The sequence below is a fragment of the Rhinatrema bivittatum genome, chromosome 4, assembly GCF_901001135.1.
Source record: "Rhinatrema bivittatum chromosome 4, aRhiBiv1.1, whole genome shotgun sequence".
NCBI lineage: Eukaryota > Metazoa > Chordata > Amphibia > Gymnophiona > Rhinatrematidae > Rhinatrema > Rhinatrema bivittatum.
Window position 1 is genome coordinate 410,476,754 of NC_042618.1, and position 21,783 is coordinate 410,498,536.

Consider the following 21,783-nt stretch of genomic DNA (forward strand, 5'->3'; position numbering starts at 1 on the left):
TACATGGGCATGTATATGAGATGGGCACTCATGTATATAGTGTTCACCTCCATATGCTGTCCAGTGGAAGAGCTGTAGAAATGTTTAGTTAGAGGTGCTATAGCAATGTCTTCACTCTCTTGGTGACCAATCAGTTGTATAGCTATACTAATGTCATAGTGAAGCTATAACAAATCATAAATCATATCACCTCTGACCAAACAATGGGCCTTCTCTCTGGGTCTATCACCGAATGCTGTCACTACATAAGTCTTTAGTCAGAAGCATTCTTGAAAACCACATAAAGCATGAGGTCTTGTTCATCTCTAGGGAGCAAAAATGTGCAGCTGCAGGCTCCAGGCCGAGAATAGATAGTGTACATGTAATTTTTGTGTGGTGTTAAGTGAAGTGACACTAATCACCCCACGAGAGATAACTTAGAGCCCTTTACTTGTGTCCTCACTCCACTTAAAAGGCACTAAATAAAAAAGCTTTTTTTAGGTATGACGGTCTAAAAAAGTTGTCATCTACCTACAGCCTGCTAGAACCCCTTGTCATATCAGAAAGTGGCTCATAGAGGCTATTGTGTGACAACTGAAGACGAGTCATGGAGGTGTGGAGGATATAGATTCCCAACTGCCCAAGAGCAGACAGTGATGAGGACTGCTGTTGCTTGGGACCAGGCAGACTTCAACAAATTGGCTCCCACCCCTGCACTGCCTTGGGTTGTTGATCTGTACATAGCTAAGGATAAGACTCCTCCTCAGTTGTCACACAGCAGCCTCTATAAGCTTTACTTAGAGGCCACTTTCTTGGATGACATGGAGTTCTAGCAGGATGCAGGTAGACTGAGATGCATATTCGTTAAGCTGGGGAGTGGACAAGTGATGCAGCTACAGATAGCAGCAGAACCTGTCCCCTATAATCAGCAGGATAAAAATGCCACCTAATCTATGCACCCAAAATTTATGCAGCTACATAAGGCAGATTATCTGTAGGCCTAACCTGCCAGCATATACATATGGCAGAGTAAACCTCAAGTGATGCAGCCTTATGTGGCAGGCTCACTGTCTAGTTACCAGGATATCTTTTACAAATAAGTGGGTAAATAGGCCTCTGCCTAGAAAGACAGAACGTCAAATAGAGGTCCTGGCAGGCCTCTTGCCATCAACCCTCAGGCCCAGGTATCATCAACTCTCAGGCCCAGACCCCTCCCCCATCCCATTTATCTTGTGAATATGAAAGTACCTGACATGACAGCACCATCTGCCCTTCCCTTCATCCCCAAAATAAGTTGACATTATCTAACCCCCCCCCCCCCCCAAAAAAAAACACACCCCACAGCCTCCCTGACAGCTGAAGCTCTTCCAACCAGGCACATCTACCAATACCAATACAAATGGGCCCAGTCCAGGTACTGGTTGGGAGAACCTCAGGTGCCGGGGGAGGAGATATACACTACAGGCAGATAATGACTTACGTGGCTAGAATGTAGCTGGAAAAGTAATTGCATATGTCACATTAGTCATTTAGAGTCCTTCCATTACAGTTGTCCATCTAAATGGCAATTGATGATGGACCTCAGGATCTATCATGTTGTAATAATAGAGAAAGGGGTGTATAGTCTACCCACATAGCATGTACACTGCTGTCTCTGATGCAGGCAAGACTCACAGGCTTTCAATGTTTTCCACAGCACCAATGCACCACTCACAATAGCAGGGACGTGTGATCAGTTCAGCTACATTGCAACACACTGAAAGCTGTATCTACAGGGTGTGCCACTCCTACACTGTACACTTGCATTGCAGAGGAGAAGCTAGGGCTATTTGGCCTTGCAAGACAGATAGTTGGGAGCAAGGTGTGATTTACTTTGGCAGTACAGCTGTAAGGTTACTGATAAGCTCCCCTGACCACTACATTTCCCAATCAGCTGGCACTTTGCCTGTCTTGTCACAGTGGGCAAGCTACATTGTGGGAGTTATCAAAATGTGCTGATTTACTGCCAACTACCGGCAGATATCAACTCATTTGGCAAAATGATACTAGATATCTGAGCTCTTACGTTGCCAATGTTCTCATCCTCCCTTTTGACTGAATGCATCAAGAGTGTGAGGGCAAGGTGCAATGTTAGATAACCATGCGGGAGGCCATTATGTCTCCGCTTACACATTAGCATACCTGTGCATCCATCCTAAAAAGAGTAGAAGCACAGGATTGCTGGTACTAAAGTCAGTGTGTGCTAATTGGGTGCGCACACAGTGCATGCTCTGGTGTTGTGTTTGCATTGGTGGGGTAAGGACAAAACCTACGAGCCCTACATCACTCCCAGGCACAGATATTGACAGAGGCTTACACAGCACATCAGTCACCCAGATACATAGACACACACATCTGTTAGGGCATTGTTGTTTATTGACTTCTTCCTGTACTGTGGTTACCTACCAAGGCCCAAAATAGTTGTTTATGGCCTGTTCATCATCAACCATCAATTATGTCTGAACCAGGCTTGTCCCTACCTGCTAATGAGGTAATCAGAGTCATTACTAGTCACAGAAGATTGTCTACATCAGGCAGCCAAACACCTGTTGGAAGAATATATGCTCACTGAGTCTTCTTTGTTACAGACAAGGGCACCTCCAGGCCTCAGGTGACAAAAATAGCATGTCTTTCTACAAAACAATACTGAAAGTGCAGAAGACAGCATGCCTACCACCTGATACCTCAGGGAGCAGTTAGGCTGTACATTTTGCACAGTGTCAGGCTTCAGAAAGAGGTTTATTGTTGGCTCATGAGGTAATGGGCTGCCAGCACCTTTTCTTGCTTTCATGCTATACACACACAGAGCTGATGATTGAAAGTTCAGCACACCTGCCTTGGTCTCAGGATCCACAGCGTCTAGAATGCACCAACACCACCGGAAACACATCCCGTAGGACAGCAACTCTGCTATGTTGGCCACAAGTCATGCAACCATGTGGGAAAGCAAGATCCTCAAACCTTAAAAGACCTGAAAGGTCAAGCATCTGCCTAGAAGATGACTAATCTGATAGGCTGAGGCCTCCAGAGCAGATATTCTATGTGCTTTAAGGCTGGCCACATCTAGGATAAGGACTCTAATGGATACTAGATTTTGTCTGTACCTACATAAAGCAGGACAATATTACTCACCCTGAGCTAGACAGGCAAAGGTCCTTGCAGCGCCCTGACATAGCAAGATGTCAGGGTAGGTTAATAGCTTCTAACACGGCTTTGGCTCGGGTTCTTTGAGGTGAACCTTTTCTGATGCCACACATGAGTGCTGTTATTGTCATCACAAAATAAACTAAGATCTATACATTGCTTAGGCGATATCTCATATCCACGTGTTCCTCCAGTATCCCCAGCAAAGTGGTGCGGGGATGAAAGATGCACTCCCTGTATTGACTGCATGGCCTCCTGTGTGGCAAGCGCAAACGTGGGCAGGTCTGGTGCAGCTACCTTCCTAGGAGGCGTTTGAACCTTCCCTGCCTGTTGTTGTTGAGCAGTCTAAACTTGTACAGTTCCCCCTAACATTGTAGCTTTATGAAGACATCCAGGCAGAAAAAGGTGTCTTTATTGGCCCATCAGGGCTGTGTAGGTGTGTCTCTCCAAGGCCTCTTTTTATTGTGCGTGAAATTATTCGCAATCCTTGATAATGGGAGCTATCGTGCATTAAAAACTTTTCTTCCAGGCTACAGCAAATCAAATAGGTGCTGTTATTTTCAATGTTAAATCCAGCGTTATTACATGTTACTTTTCTGCAAAATGCAGTAGGAGTACCTCATTTGCATAATTTTGTATTTTCATCATATTTATATACTAACGCGTGGTGCGATAAACATCACACATCAGACCCCCACATGGCTTGATGAATGACCCTCTAAGTTAGGCATCTAAACCCATTGAAAAATGACCCTTTATGCTTTGTGCAAAAATGTCCTGATGCTTTTATACTGGGAGGGCACTCCTAGTCTGTGGTGCTGAAGGTTTCCTATATTTTGGAAGTGTGGATGGTAGACTGAAGTCCTCCAATGTACAGGCATTTGGGGGCTGACTGAACTCTAATCTCTTTTTGTCTGCAACTTGCTTTTCCCCAGGTGTACTACCTGCAGCCTGATAGCCGGCGCCGAAGGCTGTGCCCCTTCCAGGAACTTCCTGAAGCCTGTGAGTGATCCAGCTGCTCCTTTTCTCCCTGGCCAGAGTGCCCCTTGTCCGCTCCCTTGTGCATTAGGTTTATTGAGACAGTGCACAGACTAAGGGAGGAAGTCACTGATAGAAATCTCTGGGACTTGTGCCACCTAAATGTCCACTGGGAGCCCAGCATTATGTACTTCTTCATATACACTTACCTCTGTCAAATAAAACAGTTATTTAAACAAGGGGCTCATCACAGTGTGTAAAAGGAGAGCAAAAAGGTAGTTTGATAATTTAGGTGTATTAGTCTGGCATGCTATTCCTAAAGTGATTGGGCCACACAGAATATTATGATACTTAAGTTGTAGTAAAAAGGATTTAGTTGCTCATGTATTTATTGCCATGATTGCATTGTGGGTGTTTTAAAATGTTGATTTTAATTGTAGAATGTTAATATTTTTAATACAGGATTTTATTTTTTGTGTATCTAAGTTTTGTAGAATTTTTTAAAATATTTTCAATGTTATGTAACTTATGTTATTTATTTTTATGTTCATTGGATACTGGATGCTCTATTTGTTATTATATTATGCATTATTTGTAATGCTTTCTGTTTTGTTCCCTGCTGGGAGCGTTGTATAATGAGGTAGTGGGTTAAAAGTCAAATGAAAGAATAAGTAAATACATGCATTTTTAATGCTAAGAGTCCAATAGTACAAGCTGCTGTCCAATTGGGAAATTGGCAGTACAGATTTCCAAAAGGCCAATGAAATCCATGGTGAAACAGGATACTCTGCTTGATGTACCCTTGGTCTGACCAAATATGGCAATTTTATGTACCCCATTTTGTAGTTTTCAATTTAACCAGATGAAATGCTGATGTGAAAAGGAGCTTGTATGTTAAAGATAATTTCTGTATGCATATGATCCTTTATTTCCAGATGGTTCAGATTTTTGGCAGTCAGGACAATTTTATGAAGTTGTTCCCTCCCACAAGGACCAGATGGTCACGGAATTTAAATCCCTGTGCCTTGTGAAGCCAGCAGCTTCCCTTTGCCAGAAACACGATGACATCACTCACTCCCCATGTGAGGATATTCCTAACTCCACCGCACTGGAGTCCGAATCGGTAAGGGATAATTCACCAGAGGAGGCAGCGGTAAGCCACTTGCACCGGGCGCACTCCGTAGCATGGAGGGTGCTGCTGCAGTTGCTGAGGACGTGCTAAAAGTTGAAGTACTCTGGAAGAGAGAATGAAATATGCTAGAATTCCTCTGGGCTGCAGAAAATATGGGGCTTAGCAGAGAGAAGAGGGGGGTGGGGTGAGAAAATGTTACTTAATCTAGGTTTTCATTACTTGTTTGTGTCAATATGGCATTAGTATTCAGAAGCATCTATTGTCCCACAATTTTCTCACCATAAGAAGGAAGCTGGAAAAGGCTGTGAGGGCAATATGAAGAATCTGCTCAGAAGAAGATATGTCGAGCAGACCTCACAAGCCTAGGACAGAGACTATAAGGATGAGGACCAGCCATTCTAGATTTTATAGGCATGCCTGGGAAGTTTGGTGCTCTGCAGGACCCCAAATGTTACCCTTTCTAGAACTGGAAGCGCAGGGTATGGTCCCATTCCTGCTCTTGGGCAGGTTCTAAGTGTCACGCCTGTGTTTGCTCCTCTTAAACATTTGTTGCTTTGTCTGTTTCTCATCTGCTCTTGACACCTTGGAGTATCTTTAATGGGATTCTTCCATTTATATCAGTACGAACTGGAGGGTGGCTTTACATTTTGACTTTGCTCTAATTGCTTTAGGTTTACAGCATTGATAACGTGGATAACAACCCATGGATTTGCTTCAGGGTAAGAGATGATTGCCGTTACTTAAGCATTTTTTGTTTTGTTAATGTTTTTGGTCCAGGTAGGGAATCACAATTCAGGTGCATGAAGCATCCGAACTGTGGGAGTAAGTGTGTGTAATTACAGCAAGGTACACCCAAGTCCTGCTTATCATAAACCATGTATATTACATAGGGTCAGACACAAGAAGCAGGCTAGGTGACTTTGTAGCAGAAAAATATATTTATAAATATGAGTGTGGTGGTACAGCAAATTAAATCTTAAAGGGCAGCAATTCATGTAACTTCACTTTTGCAGGACCTCCATTGTCTACCAATTATTTGTAGAATAAGATTTCAGATTTTGTGTCTTACATTTAAAGCTTTACATCTAGATCTTTCCCCTTACTTTTCACATTTTTTTAGTCATCAGTAACCACTTTGTTCACTGAATTCCTCCCGACAAAGGCTATTAAGATTGCCTTCTCCTAAGGAAATTAGATTAGAGTGGACTCGGGAGAAAAGTTTTTCCTACCTTGCACCTCTCTTATGGAATTCTTTGCCTTTGGTTGCCCTCTTTGGAGGATTGTTTAAAATTTAGGAAATAGGTTCAAACTTGGTTATTTGCACAGGGGTAGATTTTCAAAGGGTTACGTGCGTAACCCCAAAACCCTGTCCCTGTGCGCGCCGAGCCTATTTTGCATAAGCTCGGTGGTGCACGCAAGCCCCGGGACGTGCGTATGTCCCGGGGCTTTGAAAAATGGGCGGGACCGAGGCCTCCGGCACAGTGGTTGTGCCAGGGGTTGGTGCGCCGGCAGCTGGCCGGCGCACGCAAGATACACCTGCCTCAGGCACGTGTAAATAGGAGAACAAAGGTAGAGAAGGGGATTTAGGTAGGACTGGGGGGGCGGGTTAGATAGGGAAAGGTGGGGGGAGCGAAAGGAAAGTCCCCTCGGAGGCCGCTCCGATTTCGGAGCGGCCTCCGAGGGAACAGGGAAAGCCATCGGGGCTCCCCTAGGGCTCAGCGCGCGCAAGGTGCACCCCCTTGCGTGTGCCAACCCCGGATTTTATAACATGCGCGCGGCTGCGCATGCATGTTATAAAATCAGGCGTAGATTTGTGCGCGCGGGGTAGCGCGCACAAATCTATGCCCGCGCATACGTTTTAAAATCTGGCCCACAGGATTATAAAATGAATTGATGCTAATTATTATTTTAAATTAGAGTTAATATCTCATGGTTGTATTTTTTTTTTTACACTTTATTTTATTGTATTATTCGGGTTTACTTAGTTAATACTTTTTTTTCCTTATTTTGAATTTGTATAAATTGGTTTACTTGGTACATTGCTGTGATTTTTACCTGTTAGAAGGGAGATTAAGAAAACTAAGCTAAACTATTGGCAAAATATGCAGGTACTTATGCACCTGTACTAGTGTGAGCTAGTTTTCAAAGAAAAAATGTGCGTACACTTAACTTGCCTACATTGCACCTGCTGTATCTGTGGGTGAGGTATGCAAGGGAAACTACGTGCACATCTTTGAAAATTCTGGGTCCGGGTGTGCTTTAGTTCCCCCACCAAGTTGCACCCCAGGGAACACCTGCTTTTTTAAAGCGGCTGAATGAAGCTGCTCTGGAGGATGTGGTGTTCACGGTGGGAGCTAATCAGCTAATGCTTTTAATTAGCTGGCTAGATTCCTTTGAAGATTGCCCTCTTGGACTTGCCCAGGTAAATTGCCAATTGCAGGTTCTTCCAAGCTGCAGCAAAAAAAAAAAGTGGTGGGCATTTCCTTGTGAAATCCCTGCCTGCACTTTGAACCCTGCTACAAAGCAGACGGAAACTCATGGTCCCCGTTGGTCCTGAATTTTGGACAGGAAACTTTTATAGGGACTTACCTTTTGAGCCCATGGGCTTGCAAGCTCTTCACAGGGTTTGAAAATTGTGTCCCCTATCCCCTCCCAAGTGCATAAACACTTGAGTTTATATTTATCAATCAGGACTTTAGAAAATAGATATTTCTAATTTTTCTGAGATGTTGAATAGACGATGGGATGAAATTCTTGCAGATAAAGGGAGAGAATAGGAAACTGGCTGGTCATGGTCTTAGAGGCTGCTTCAGATTTCTGCTCAGATGTTAAATTTTCAAGGAAAAACGTCCATACTTATCTCCCTATTTACCTCTTTCGTGATTGCGATATTCAATTTTAAGTTTGAAAACAGTAACTTTGTACCAGCAAGCGGCAGTGGCGGTAAATAGAGAAGGCTACAGTGAGAGTCTGTGCCTTGGCGCATGAGCTCAGCTGACACGTAGACTCTGAATCTATTTTGTATGTATTTAATTATTTATTTATCATATAACATACACTCCAAGCAGAATTCAAAAGTAGTACAGGGTTACAATTGTAGCATACAGTAAGTGATAACTTGAGCCAAGAAATCTCAAGACATTGTCTAGCTGAGCTTGTTGCTAGACGGTATTTATTTAGATTTTTATATTCCGCCTTTCGGCACTTCAGAGTGTGCATCAAAGCAGATTACATTCAGGTACTGTAGGTATTTCCCTATCCCCACAGGGCTTGCAATCTAATTTTGTACCTGAGGCAACAGAGGGTATAGTGACTTGCCCAAAGTTACAAGGAGTAACAGTTGGATTTGAACCCTGGTTTCCCTGAGTGGTAGCCCACTGCTCTAACCACTAGGCTGCTCCTCCACTATTGTGAAAGCTGCATTGATAAGTTAGCATTTCTGTAGACGTATATGGTGCTGTACAATAAATCCCTTCCCCAAAGAGCTTAGAGACTAAGCGGGTGCCAGAAGCAATAGGCGGGAGGGTGACTTGCCCAGGGTCACAAGACGTGTCAGTGGGAGAATTCTGGCTTCCCCAGTGCTCAGCCCGTTGCTCTAACCGTTAGGCCGCTCCTCCCGCACGACAGCCTTGTTAACTCCACGGGGCAGCGATGCCACCTGTGTGAAGCTTTCGCGGCAATGTGATACCTCCGCCGGGAGTAAATATGTCTGGCTATTTATGTCTTTCTGCAGTTTTCCTGTGGGAACAGCAGTCATGTGGAATGCCCTCGCACAAGAGGTAAGGGAACATTCTTCTTACGTTTCTCAGGAATGCTAACTTGTGCCAAAAAAAAAAAAAAAAAGTCACACACACCCAAATCCTTCTTGAAAATAAGTGCGTTTTTTATTTGTTTTGATGCCAAGTTGGGGTATTGTAAGACCCGAACCTTTTGTACTAGGTTATTCTTGATGATGATGATAAATATTGAAAACTGGTTAGGAACAGCATCTGCAAAGACCCCTTATAGAACCGCAATAGCCAGATTCACTCAGCTGCCATCGATGCTGGACTTTTAATTTTTTTTTTTTTTGTCTGGTAGTTTCCTCCTGCAATTTTGGGCTTTCAGTTCACTCTGAACGTATGCTGGGCTATAGTGCCATGAACTTTCACTCACAACTACCCTGGATTTTCCTCATTTTGGGGGTAATTTTATAACAGGCCGCATACATTAACAGGTTGTTATGAGCCCCTAGTTGCAAACTTTCACGTTCAAGTCCACTTTGAGAATTAATCCCGGCAAAATTACAAGCATGCAATTATACCTGCTATTTGGTGCAAGTAAGTTTGCTAAGAGAATTCATGGGGTCCCAGATGCCCATCCCATGGAATGCCTCTCCCTATGAATGTACAACTGCGTGCATACAGTGTATATTTGTGAAATTTTACACGTTTCAGTCATGCAGTCTTATAAAAGGGCCGTTTCTGAGGGTAAGGTGCTACTTCACCTGCAGAAGTCCTTTTGGAAACTTATCCTCTTTGCGAGCTTTTTCCTCTCATCTAGCCTAGCCATCACAGTGACAGTCTGCACGCTGAGCCTGGCAATTAGATGCTGCCATGCTATGATGATTGGGATTCTCCTCCCCTCCCCTCTCCCCAGGGACTTTGAGCACTGCCTCTGGTAAAGGCAGGTTCAGCTGTCTGACTGGATCCCGGGCAAAATTCTGACTTTTCGACCATCATTCATTTCTGCCCGTACTTTGCCCTAACTGCCTTCCTGAATATTACTTACATCGTGACACCATCAAACCCAAACATGTATTTGAGGAATCAGACTGGGAAGGAAGAAGGTTCCCAATGCCTCCACTGACTGCCTTCCTGCCTCCTTGTGGCCTTTCAGCAGAAGAGTTTCAAGTGTGCTTCTCTTTCCACAGATACAGCCTGGAGTGTGACAGCAGAAGTGCAGACACTGCAGCTCCTCCTGCGCTTCACCTCCCGCATTCCAGCATCCTTCAGCGCAACAACATGCACACCCAGTGCTCACTACTGTGATTCCAGGAGCCCAGTTTACACTGTTAGACGGGTATGGGGGCTTGGAGGGATGTGGGGTTTTCATTGCAGACTCAAAGCTATTGGAAAAGCAGCCTGGAGGAGTGGGATGGGAGGATGATGGAGAAGGAAATTATTCCCCTTTGTGAAAAGTAATGCAAAGAGAGACCTGAAGGGAGTGAAATGGTAAAAACAGTCAGGAAGCGAATGTAAAAAGAAATAAGTAAATGTAAGCAAAACAAAGAAAACCAGCATTCAAACACAATATGAATCCGATCTTTAGGATTAGGATAAGCAAACAGAAGTAATATGGACATCCAGATAAGATCTCAGCTGTGCAGAAACAAAATATACATACTTAGAACTTAAAGGCCTGATTTTGAAAAGCATTTACACATTTAAAAATGCACTTTACCCATACTACAATATAAGCCATTAGTGCACTTTACTAGCGTAAATGGCTTTTGAAAATTGCTATGATAGTTTGTTACATTTACGTGAGTATCTGCTTTGAAAATTCACCTGTAAATGAGTAAAACATACATTTACACAGATATCGAAGAATAAACTGAGCGCCTAGACCAGTGGTTCCCAACCTTTTTTGTTTCGTGGCACAGGGGTCACTTTGTTGTGCTACACCATCCACTTCCCCATCATCACTTTCTCTTCTCTTATCTTCCTTCTCTCCCTACCCTCTTCCCCCAGTATCATAATCATGCCTCTCCCCTGGCATCATAATCTTCTTCCCTTCCTTATTCCCCCCCCCCCCCCCCCCACGACATCATCACCACCTTCCCTCTCCCTCGCTCCTTGGCATCAACATCACCACCTTCCCTTTCCTTCTACCCCTCTCCCTGGCATCATCACCTTCCCCCTCTTCCCCCACCCTTGCATCATCATCACCTTCCCTCTCCTTCCACCACTCTCCTGTACCCCCTGGCATCATCACTTTCTCCACCTCCTCACTCCCAACATCATCATCACCACTACCTTCCCTCTCCCCCACCTCCTGGCATCAAAATTATCACCTCTTCCCCACCCCCTCACATCATCATCACCTTCCTGCTCCCTTCATCCCTCATCATCATCACTTTCCCTCTCCCTCACCCCCTGGCATCATCATCTCCCTCTGCCTCCATCCCCAAGCATCATCACCACCACATTTTCATCACCTCTTCCCCACCCCCTTGTATCATCATTTAAAAGCTTTTGTATACCGCTTATTCAAGAAATAGAGTTCTAGGCGGTCTACAAGATAAAACATATATAAAATATAACAAATGAAAATATCATCAATATAACAATGAAAAAATAGATAATAAATGAAAAATAATATAACAAAATAACAAAATATCAATATAACAATATATCAATATAACAATGAAAAAACAGATAATAAATGAAAAAAGATTAGGTGGTTTACAAATTAAAAGGTACGTAATGAACAAAATAAAATGGTAGCATAATAATAAAACAAGTGACAAAGTGACAAGATGTACATTGAATGAAGGAGATTAGGGGAGGTATTATTCTGAACTGTGTGTGTCGGAGGCAATAGGTTTTAAGTTTCTTCTTGAATTCTTTAGGGTTGGTTATGAGTCTGAGTGTGGTTAGAATAGACCTGCCCGTGAGAAGGCAACGTTTTCTGGTGTTTTCTAGCCTAGCGATTTTAACCGTTGAAACCTGGAGAAGAATTTTATCAATTGATCTTAAGTGACTTTGAGGTTGATATAGGCATAGAGAAATGCATTGCCAGAGGGCAGATGAATTGTGAATTAGATTGAAGATTAGCATCAGGATCTTATAATGAATGCGGTGTTTAATTGGTAGCCAGTGGAGGTCGAGGAGAATGTGTTCCTTGAGTTTGGTGTTTGTAAGAAGGTGTTTAGACTATTACAGAGAATTGCAATAGTGTAAACTTGAAATAATAAGGGCTTGCAGGACAGGTCTGAAATCTGCAGGGAAAAGAGGTTTTAGTTACTTAAGATTCATCATCTCCTTCTCTCTGCCTTCACCTCTCTCCCTCACCCCTTGGCATCATCATCACCTTCCCTCTCCCTCCAACCCTATCCCTCTGACCCCTGGCATCATCTCCTTCCTTCCTCTTCCACCCCTCTCCCTCACCCCCTGGCATCAAAATTCTCACTTCCTATCCCCTGGCATCATCACTTTCTCTTCTTTCCCTCCACTTCCCATCCCAATCATTACCTGCTTGTTCCTTTTCCCTTCAACCCTGGCATCACTTGCCCTCTCCCTCACTTCCTGGCATCATCATCTTCCCTTTCTCTCCACTTCTGTCCCCAATTAACATCAAATCAAACTTCCGTTTCCCCAACACCCTGGCACCACCTTCCCTCAAACTCACTCCCTGGTATCATTATCACCTTCCCTCTCCCTCCAACCTTCTCTCACAACCCCTGGCATCATCAATTTCCCTGTCCCCCATCTCCTGGCATCATCATCTTCTCTTCCTTCTCCTCACCCCCCCCCCCCCCACACACCACACACACTGTGGCACATTCATCTGTCCCTTTCCCCACTCCACCCCAAATCCCTGAACAACAAATGTCTGGGAGCAGTCTTGGCAAGAGCTGTTCTTCCTCCTTTGCTAGCCTCTAACAATCTGAACTGCAGGGCGTGAGCAGGTGTCACAAGCCTAAAGAGCCCCTTGCAGTTTCTGCTGCACAGGAGAGCCAGCAGAGGGGAAAGCAGGAGCACCTGCCGATAAGTGCTGCTCTCCAGCGCCCCCTGCTGACGGGAGGACATCCTGCAGGCCAAGAGGGAACTAAGAAATGAGACTGCAGCTGCATCCAGCCATGGCTCACTAGATCAGGGGTCGGGAACCCATGGCTCGCGAGCCAGATATGGCTCTTTTGAGGGCTGCATCTGGCTCACAGACAAGTGTCGCCACACTTTCCCGCTGACCCAGCTGCTCCCCGGTCCTCCTCCGCCCGGGCTTAAAATGCTGTCAGCCCGGGCGGAACACGGCAGGACAGCTGGAGTCAGCGGCACCGGCGTGCTCTCTTCTTCCCGCCCCCCCCCCGGCCCGGAAGAGGAAGTGGAGAGTATCGGGTGCCTGCGCGGCAAGAAGAGGCCACGCTAGTGCGCTTGGCATCGGCCCGAAGAAAAGAAGACTGCAGCGCGGCTCGGAGAAAAATGAAGAGGTTCAACCGCGGCTGATGGGACTCCGCCTCCGCGAGGGCTGAAAATGAAGGAGGTTAGCGTTGGGAGGAGGCTGCTGCTGCTGCGAGTTCCCGGGGTGGGGGAGAGAGAGAGTGAATGAGCGAGCAACATAACATAACCCCATGAGTTACTGTACAAAAATTTAACCTTGTTAAATGTTTGTACAGTAATCCCCATGGCCAGTGCAAGGGTAATAGGCACCCTAGGAAAATCTTACAAGCTTGTACCCCCACCTCATACACAATTAAACATTATGCATTTAAAGCAGCTTTTATATGAAAAAGGACATTGAAAGCATAGTCCTCTGAGGTAAAAATATCACTTACAATATGTTTATTATATTTACATGCACTGCTGTGGTGCCAACCAGAAAATCCTGCAAAAAAGCAAGAGACACTTGGAACTCATATGATATTTGGTCTACTGTAATGCATCTTGGGCTTGGGCAAGAACCCTCAGAGAGCCACAAAACAAAAAACAGAATTACAATGCAGTAAGCTTTCTGTATCAAAACAACACTAATTGCCAGCACTCAAACAGCAACAACACTACCTATGAAAGTTAACACTGCAAATATTACACCAGGTTTAAAACACCAACACACACCCCCTGTTAGGAAAACAGAGCCAGCCAAGCTGCTATAGATCTCTACATACAAACTACACACTATTCGAATACCTTAATCATACATGCAAAACACAGATAGACCCTTAAATATAAATTATTTTTATAATTTATATTTAAAATATAAATATAAATATTACACCAGGTTTAAAACACCAACACACACCCCCTGTTAGGAAAACAGAGCCAGCCAAGCTGCTATAGATCTCTACATACAAACTACACACTATTCGAATACCTTAATCATACATGCAAAACACAGATAGACCCTTAAATATAAATTATCTGTTATATGTTAAATGTACGGGCACTGCCCAATGGTTTTTTGTTCACTGTGAACCGATACGATGTGCGAACGGATATCGGTATAAAAGAAATGTTAAATAAATAAATAAATAAAATAAATACAGAATAGAGAGACCATAAAATGTAAATAGAAATGTACAGGCAAAAACTGAACTGGAAACCACAAGAAGCCAAATTCTATATGCACTGCAACAATGAAAGAACAGAAGCATTACCATTTCTCATAAAACGAAATTTAGTAAAACCATACCAATAAAAAGAATAATTCAAAGCTAATGAATAGAATAGCATTCAATAATTAACAATTGCATAAAAGTTTTCCAGTCATTAAAATATTTCAAATAACACATCGAATAACACCCAATAATTAGAACTAATAAGGATTTTTAAAAAATCACCAGTTATCCGTATCTGTGAACTTTTGATTTCCAGAAACCCAGAAATTGTCATGGATTAGCAGGCAGAGAGGAAGTGGAGGTCAGTCTTCCATACACATGCTCGCTCTTTCTCCCACATGAATAATCACATGCATGCTTTCTCTCACTATCATTCTCCCACACACATACGCACCTGTTCTGTCTCCCACACACATGCTCCCTCACAGTCGTTTCCCTTCCCTCCACTCCCCAGAACCTTGGTCCCTCTCCTCTTCAAGACACCCCACTCTCCAGGAGTCTTAATCCCCAGCGCCCTCTCCCCACCCAAACCTCCCACTCCCCAGCAGTCTTGTTCTCCCTCCCCTCCCATCTCTCACTCACTGCAGGTGCATGATTTCCTTAATGTTGCTCACCCCCACGGGGTACTACCACGATCCCCCTCATTCATGTCCCTTCTCCTGAAGAATGGAAGGATCTCAGCCTTACAGCGTGGGCTGCTTTCTCCCTCTCGGCTGCCAGAGCCTGAATGACGTCGTCAGGTGGAGGGAGCAGTCCGTGCTACAAGGCTGTGATCCTCGGGGGTGAGCAGCATTCAGGAAATCATGCATCGTCACACTGCAACAATGAGGCTTCTTCCATTTTTGGCTGCACCCCAATTCTGATGCCTATGAGTCGAAAAGCAGCGTGTCTCTGCCAGAATCACCAGCGTGGCAGGCGGGCCACGCTGCTGTTCCACTTACTGAGGCCCCTCATGGTGGCGGTGCTATGGCACTTTTTTTGTAACAGCGCCTATGGCCGTGGCCATATTGGCCATAGGCACGCTATGGCTCTGTATAGCTGTGTTGCTGTACCCTTCTATAATACTCACAGTTGCTGCCTGAGGGGAAGTTGGATCCACTTTGTTGGAAAAGTGCATGGATTTGGAACTAAAGCAGGTGTAGGCCTGGGTGGATCAGCAAAGCACGTTCTTTATGCAGAAACGGAGAAGGATATGGATAGTGTGACAATCAAAGCCCTAGCACTGGAAAAATAACACCTGGGGAAGGAGAGCGGGAGCGTGCTGAGGTGATTTTTATACTATGAAACATAGAAGGTTGTGCATTGAAAATTAATAGAGAATATGAGAGGAAGGGAACTGGGACCGGAAGAGGGAAAGTAAAAAGACATAAATTATGGTGTACAGTTACTGCAGTTTATCATTAGAGATGTCACCGAGAGAGAGAGAGAGAGAGAGGTTAGTGTCCCTGGAAGAGAGCTTGCAGCCGCCTCCAGAGTCTTTCTGGGAAGCAGTGTGGGGAGCCTGTACTCTGTTGCCTGGTTTCAGTGCTATTAAAATAAATAAAAGGATGACTTGCCTGCTTCCTACACATGTCAGTAACATGACTGTGCTTGTAATTTTATCCCTTGTAGTATTCTCACCTTGGTGGAAAGGTGAGTAACAGATTAAAGAGCCAGGAAAATGCAAAGTAGTTTATGAGCTGTCTTCCTGCTGCTACGCATGACACTGGCAAGTTAGTGTCTGGCATACATCTTTGACAGGCCTGTCTGCTTTTTCCTGCTACACTGACCTGATATGCCAACACTGGGTGGAAAATAGTTTCTCTTGCAAACCACTGCACACAGTCTGAATCAAAGACATGAGAGCACCGTAACACACGGGCAAGAGTAGGATCCGGGGCACTGTAGTGCAGGTAGGGGAGGGAAGATGGAAACCCTTTCTAATAATCCTCATTTTATTTTTACAGAGAGATGAGTCCAGCCCAGAAACATTTCACCTCATTTTGCCTTTTCCAGCCCTGGGGAGCTGTGTGCAGGTACAGAGTGTGCGCTCTTCCTTCCTTGTTCCTCTCCTTCCGGCTATCGATCTTACCTCGGTCTCCTTAGTTCCCACCTTCTGTGGAAGGTCAAAACGCGGCATTCCCAGCTCCCTACTCTTCTGCATGAAGCTGCCACGAATACTGTGCCTGCTTTATTGCCACAGAGTGTGGCCAAGGCTGGTACAATAGCCAGGTTTATAAAAGGCTTGGGCGGGTTTCAGGAGGACAGGCAGATGTGGGTATCACCACTTCTTAATACTTTAAAGAAAAATAGAATTTGTTTCTTTATTAATTTTAAATATGTAAGCTCACATAAGCATATTACATCAGGTTATGCAGAAACAAGTAACATGAGCCAAACTCAACAGCTAGTTAAGTTCCCAGAAAAATGGATTGAAGGTCATTATGGAACTATACAAAACTTAACTTGGTATTTGAGAGCAAAATCTGCCCCCATTCTAAATCTTGCAGGACGGATTGAAAGAAAACATGGCCTTTTAGCTTGAGTCAAATGGGAACCAGGAAACAGTGTGATTTTGGATCCTGTAAATTTTTTAGGAAGATGTAAAAAAAAAACCAACCCAAAAAAAACAAAGACCGAATAATAAGATTCTTAACCAGTTTCAAGACTAACGTGACAGATAAAGTTCCTCTTGCTGAGGCAGTGACAGATTAACCCTCTGCCTCCTGTGTAAGTAACAGTCCTACATACATAGCCTTTAGAATGGGTGGTAAGGCATTATGGCAAGATTGTAAAGATTCAACAAGATAATCCCAGAGCAGCCCCATTCCAGAAATATTACGAAAATCCAGAAAGTTAATCGCTTCTGTCATCTGTTTGTAATTCTGAAGGGCCTCAATTATTCTTGCACTGATGATGTTGTCTTTAGCCACCATAATCATAATCTCTTCATTTTGGCTGCACATCAGTCTTAAATGTAGTAAAAGATTGGACAGTACCTTGTGTTGTATTCATTTTTCCTTCCAAAATTTGGACACTGCTTAAGAGGTCCTTCAAACCCAATAATCCCTCCAGAGGTCTTGGATCACCTGCCAGAGAGTGGTCAATATGATGTTTCTTGGAATTGTCTCCCCTGATTTGGACCCCAGAACAGCTTGTTCACTCACCAAAATTCGCTTCCAAGGTCCCCTGCTTCCTCTTAGTTGGTGATAACCTTGGTGCTGTCAGGACAGAGGAGATAGTGGGTAGGGAAGTGTCTTCAGGGCTTGGTGTTCTTCACTTCCTTGTGTGAAGTTAATGTTTGGGCAGTTTTCCTGTCCTCTACTGCGACTCCACTAGATGCCAGCACCTGCCACTGATGGATAAAAAAGCTGTCCATAGGCTCCATGTTAATGTCAGATAAACAATTGGATCACACTAGTAGGACTGGCAGGCCTCCATGAACAAGCATTCTGCAGCTAGCAACAAGGCACCATCTTGCTTCTGAGAGTGAGCAGCATGGAATGTATTTGCCCCTTAGGATCTGCTGGCTACTTCCAAGTGACCTGGATTGGCCACTGCTGGAAACGGGATCGGTCATTAGTCTGACCTAGCATGACACTTCTTATGACCCTGTTTCCTCTTTTTTCTCTTAAATCTATTTCTGTTTTCCTTCTCCTTTCAGTAGAGTTTCAGTCTCTGGTGCTGTCTGTTCTGCCCCTGTCACCATTCCTGGAGTTCCTCACATTGCCTGTATACAGGTGACTGTTCTGATAAAATGACATGCGTCGCTTTCCCAGTAGAAATCTTTATAGAATCTCACAGGTACTTGTAACCTGGATTGGCCACTGTCAGAGACAGAATGCTGGGCTTGATGGACCTCGGTCTGACCCAGCATAGCAATTCTTATGTTTTTATGAGTGGCCACCTCTCTCTATTATTTCTAAGTTGGTAAAAAAAAACAAAACCTCTTTGCGGGTTGTAATATTTTAAAATCTTTTCTATTCATGGACTTTCTTTTTGTCTTGGCAGGTGTGGCGCTCAGATGTCCTTTATGCAAGAAAACACCTTATCTGCCCAGACTGTGAGTGTTGAGTTGGGTTTTGTGTTTTAGTGGTGCTTGAAGGACCTGCCTTGTGGCACAGTGGGGGTTATTACAAAAGAATGAAGGCTTATGACAAAGGGAATAACATACGAACAATAAGAGGTGCTGTGCTGGGTCCATCAAGGCCAGCATCCTGGCTCTGACATCAGCCAATCCGTGTCTCTTGCACGTACCCAGGAGATCCCTTCTTTTTTGCTCATTCCCAGATATAGAAAGTGGCAGTCCGCATGGCTACTCACTCAATTGTTTAATGGACCTGTCCTCCAGAAATTGGGAGTGTGCATAGATCTTTTCCCTGTACATAGCCGGATCAATCCATCCTGCTGGGTTATGCCTCCCTTCCAGCAGATGGAGACAGAGACATTCCCAGATATAGGAAGTGGCCATCCGCATGGCTACTTGCTCAGTTGTTTAATGGACCTGTCCTCCACAAATTGGAGTGTGCATAGATCCTTTTTTTTGTTTTGTGCCGGAGGGAATGGGGTTGATTTTTCATTTCTTTTTCCCAAATAGCATTCACTATTTCATGAAATGTAACAACCTGAAATTTTGGGTTTTTTTGTTTAATTTCAGAAACGAAATGACATAAGAAACATTTCTTATGTCATTTTAAATGAGTGTACATCCCTACCAGAAACATGTCCAAACCTTTTGGGGCCTCAGATGAAGAAGAAGTCTCACTCACATGAAGTGAGATGATATTTGTTCAAAGTGGAGAAGATACTGAAACATTTCACTGTTAATATTTTACATTATGGGGCACATTTTCAAAGGGATACACGCATACCCCCCGAAAACCTGCCCCAAGTTCCCCTTGCGCGCGCCGAGCAAGCCCTGGGACGCGCGCAAGTCCCGGGACTTTCCTGGGGGGGAGGGGGGCGTGTTGCAATGGCGCGTCATTCGGGGGCGTGGCTGAGGCCTCCGAAACAGCTCCCGGGCCGGGGAATTGCTATGCCTACCTCTGGCAGGTGTAACTTTTAAACAAAGGTGGGGGGGTTAGATAGGGCTGGGGGGGGGTGGAAGGAAAGTTCCCTCCGAGGCCGCTCCGATTTCAGAGCGGCCTTGGAGGGAATGGAGGCAGGCTGCACAGCTCGGCGCACGCAGGCTGCCGATTTTGGGCAGCCTTGCGCGCGCTGACCCCAGATTTTAAAGGATACGCGTGGCTACGCACATATCTATTAAAATTCGGCGTACTTTTGTTTGCGCCTGGTGTGTGAACAAAAGTACGCACGGGCGTGCTTTTATAAAATCTACCCCTATGTGTCAACACACACCTGGAAGAGTTTTTTGTGTGCAGTACTTACATTAATATAGATGAGGGCCATACAAAGTCATTTACCCCTAAGGCTGTATGTCTCCAGCTGTTCTCAAGGTAGTTTCTTTGTGCCACACTGAGACACTGCATGAAAGCAGAAAGGATTATGGGTTCTCTTGTTCTAATGTTGCATTCGTTTTCAGTTTCAAACAGGCGTCTTGGACTGGTGGCCTTAGGCTTCTTGTTGGGGATACTTGTGGTGATTTCCTTCCTCCTGTTGAATTACCGAAGCATCCAGAAAATAATCCGAGGTGAAACACATACTGTCTTGTCTCCTTGCCGTTGAAATGCATTGTTCTCTGAAAATAACAAAACTAAAAGGATATGTTTAAGGATAAAACTGAATGATTGTTCAGCTCTCAGTGTAACAATCAGAAGAATGTATTGCTGGATCAAAGTGAATGGAGAATTTAGAGGAACGGGTGGACAGAAACGGTAGGGCACATGGTGATATATGGTAGGGTAGACACACAATGCTGAAGAGATGGCTGGAAATATGTAGAGGCAGCTGTACAGCAGTAGAAAAATGTGGTAGTAGTTGCCTGTGCAGACAGAAAATGGGTAACCAAACCATTAAAGATACACATGTAGCAGAGACACAATTGGTAGCTCAGATGACGTGGCAAGAGGGGGCCTGGTGTCACTACTGTTTTGGGGACAGACAGGGAAACTGAAGAAGAGATGCTGTAGATGCAGAGAGCAGGGAGAAGGCACTTAAAGGATGGATCTGAGATCACCTCAAAGGAGTGGATAGAAATTCAGCTGTGATCAGTAGTAAATTTCAAGGAGCTTCAGTCTTCGAGTGACGTGAGCCAGTTCTTGGATTGTGGCATTTGGAGATAATCGGGAAACTTGGAGGAAGATGTTGGTGTCTCTTTACTGCATTTAAGTTTATTTTTCTCCATGCTCACATCCCCTAACACCCAGCAGAGCACACTAGACAAATCAAAATCTCATTTTTTCAAATGTATCTTAGGAATTCATTTTTTAAGGATTTAGGAGCCTAAATCTGTGCCTTTTGAAAGTCAGCTAGAGCCGAGCACCAGAATATAGGCTCCTAATTTTGTTAGGTACTTTAATTCACTTTCCTAAAAAATGGGCAGCTACAGGATCAGAGTTAGAGCTCTAGGAGTTTGATATTCAGAGAGTGATGAGCACTCAAATTTAGGAGCCGAAACTTTTTTTTTTTACATGGGAACCTAATTTATGTGCCTGAAGTTAGTCCAGGTAGAGGGATGACCTCTCTTCAGAGCTTAACTTAGCCACCCAGCACTGAGCACTTCAGTTAATTCCCCTAACCCTTCCCATTTTTAAGGCACCTTTATTTATTTATTTATTTAGGCGTTTTATATACCATTGTTCCAAACAAAGATACAACGGTTTACAAGATCTGCATACATATTCATGGTCAATGATCACATACTGTGTGTTAGCATTCACTGCACTGTATACATGTTCTCGTTCATAATCAAATATTTTAGGAAATTACACTAGCTACTGTATATTCTAGTTCATATTCGTGCATTTTCACGGTTGACCTAACAGGAATCCAGGTTCTAATCCTACTAACATTGAACATCACATCATTCATTATTATTGCTCAATGTACTTCACATCATTCATCACTTATTGCTCGCTCCATTAACATTCATCTTTAGTACTGGTGTAGTTATCTGATTATTGGTCTTTTACGTTAAATTGTATGCTTTTCTGAAGAGCCATGTTTTCAGTTCACGCTTGAAATTCTGTTTGTTATTCGACATATTGACTCTGAAAGAGTTCCACAAATTGGGGCCTCCTATGGAAAACATTCAATC

General features: G+C 44.1%; 1 protein-coding gene across 3 annotated transcripts in view; it reads left to right on the forward strand.

The window, feature by feature from the left end:
• IL17RE (interleukin 17 receptor E) overlaps window positions 1-21,783 on the forward strand; it is a 102,764-nt gene that overhangs the window by 75,567 nt on the left and 5,414 nt on the right. For all 3 annotated transcript variants that reach the window (XM_029601176.1, XM_029601174.1, XM_029601175.1), the window contains exons 8-15: window positions 4,098-4,164; window positions 5,076-5,263; window positions 5,944-5,991; window positions 9,006-9,051; window positions 10,185-10,333; window positions 16,535-16,603; window positions 18,579-18,630; window positions 20,110-20,217. In XM_029601176.1, coding sequence (XP_029457036.1) covers window positions 4,098-4,164; window positions 5,076-5,263; window positions 5,944-5,991; window positions 9,006-9,051; window positions 10,185-10,333; window positions 16,535-16,603; window positions 18,579-18,630; window positions 20,110-20,217 — 727 coding nt within the window. The remainder of the gene's footprint in view (window positions 1-4,097; window positions 4,165-5,075; window positions 5,264-5,943; window positions 5,992-9,005; window positions 9,052-10,184; window positions 10,334-16,534; window positions 16,604-18,578; window positions 18,631-20,109; window positions 20,218-21,783) is intronic.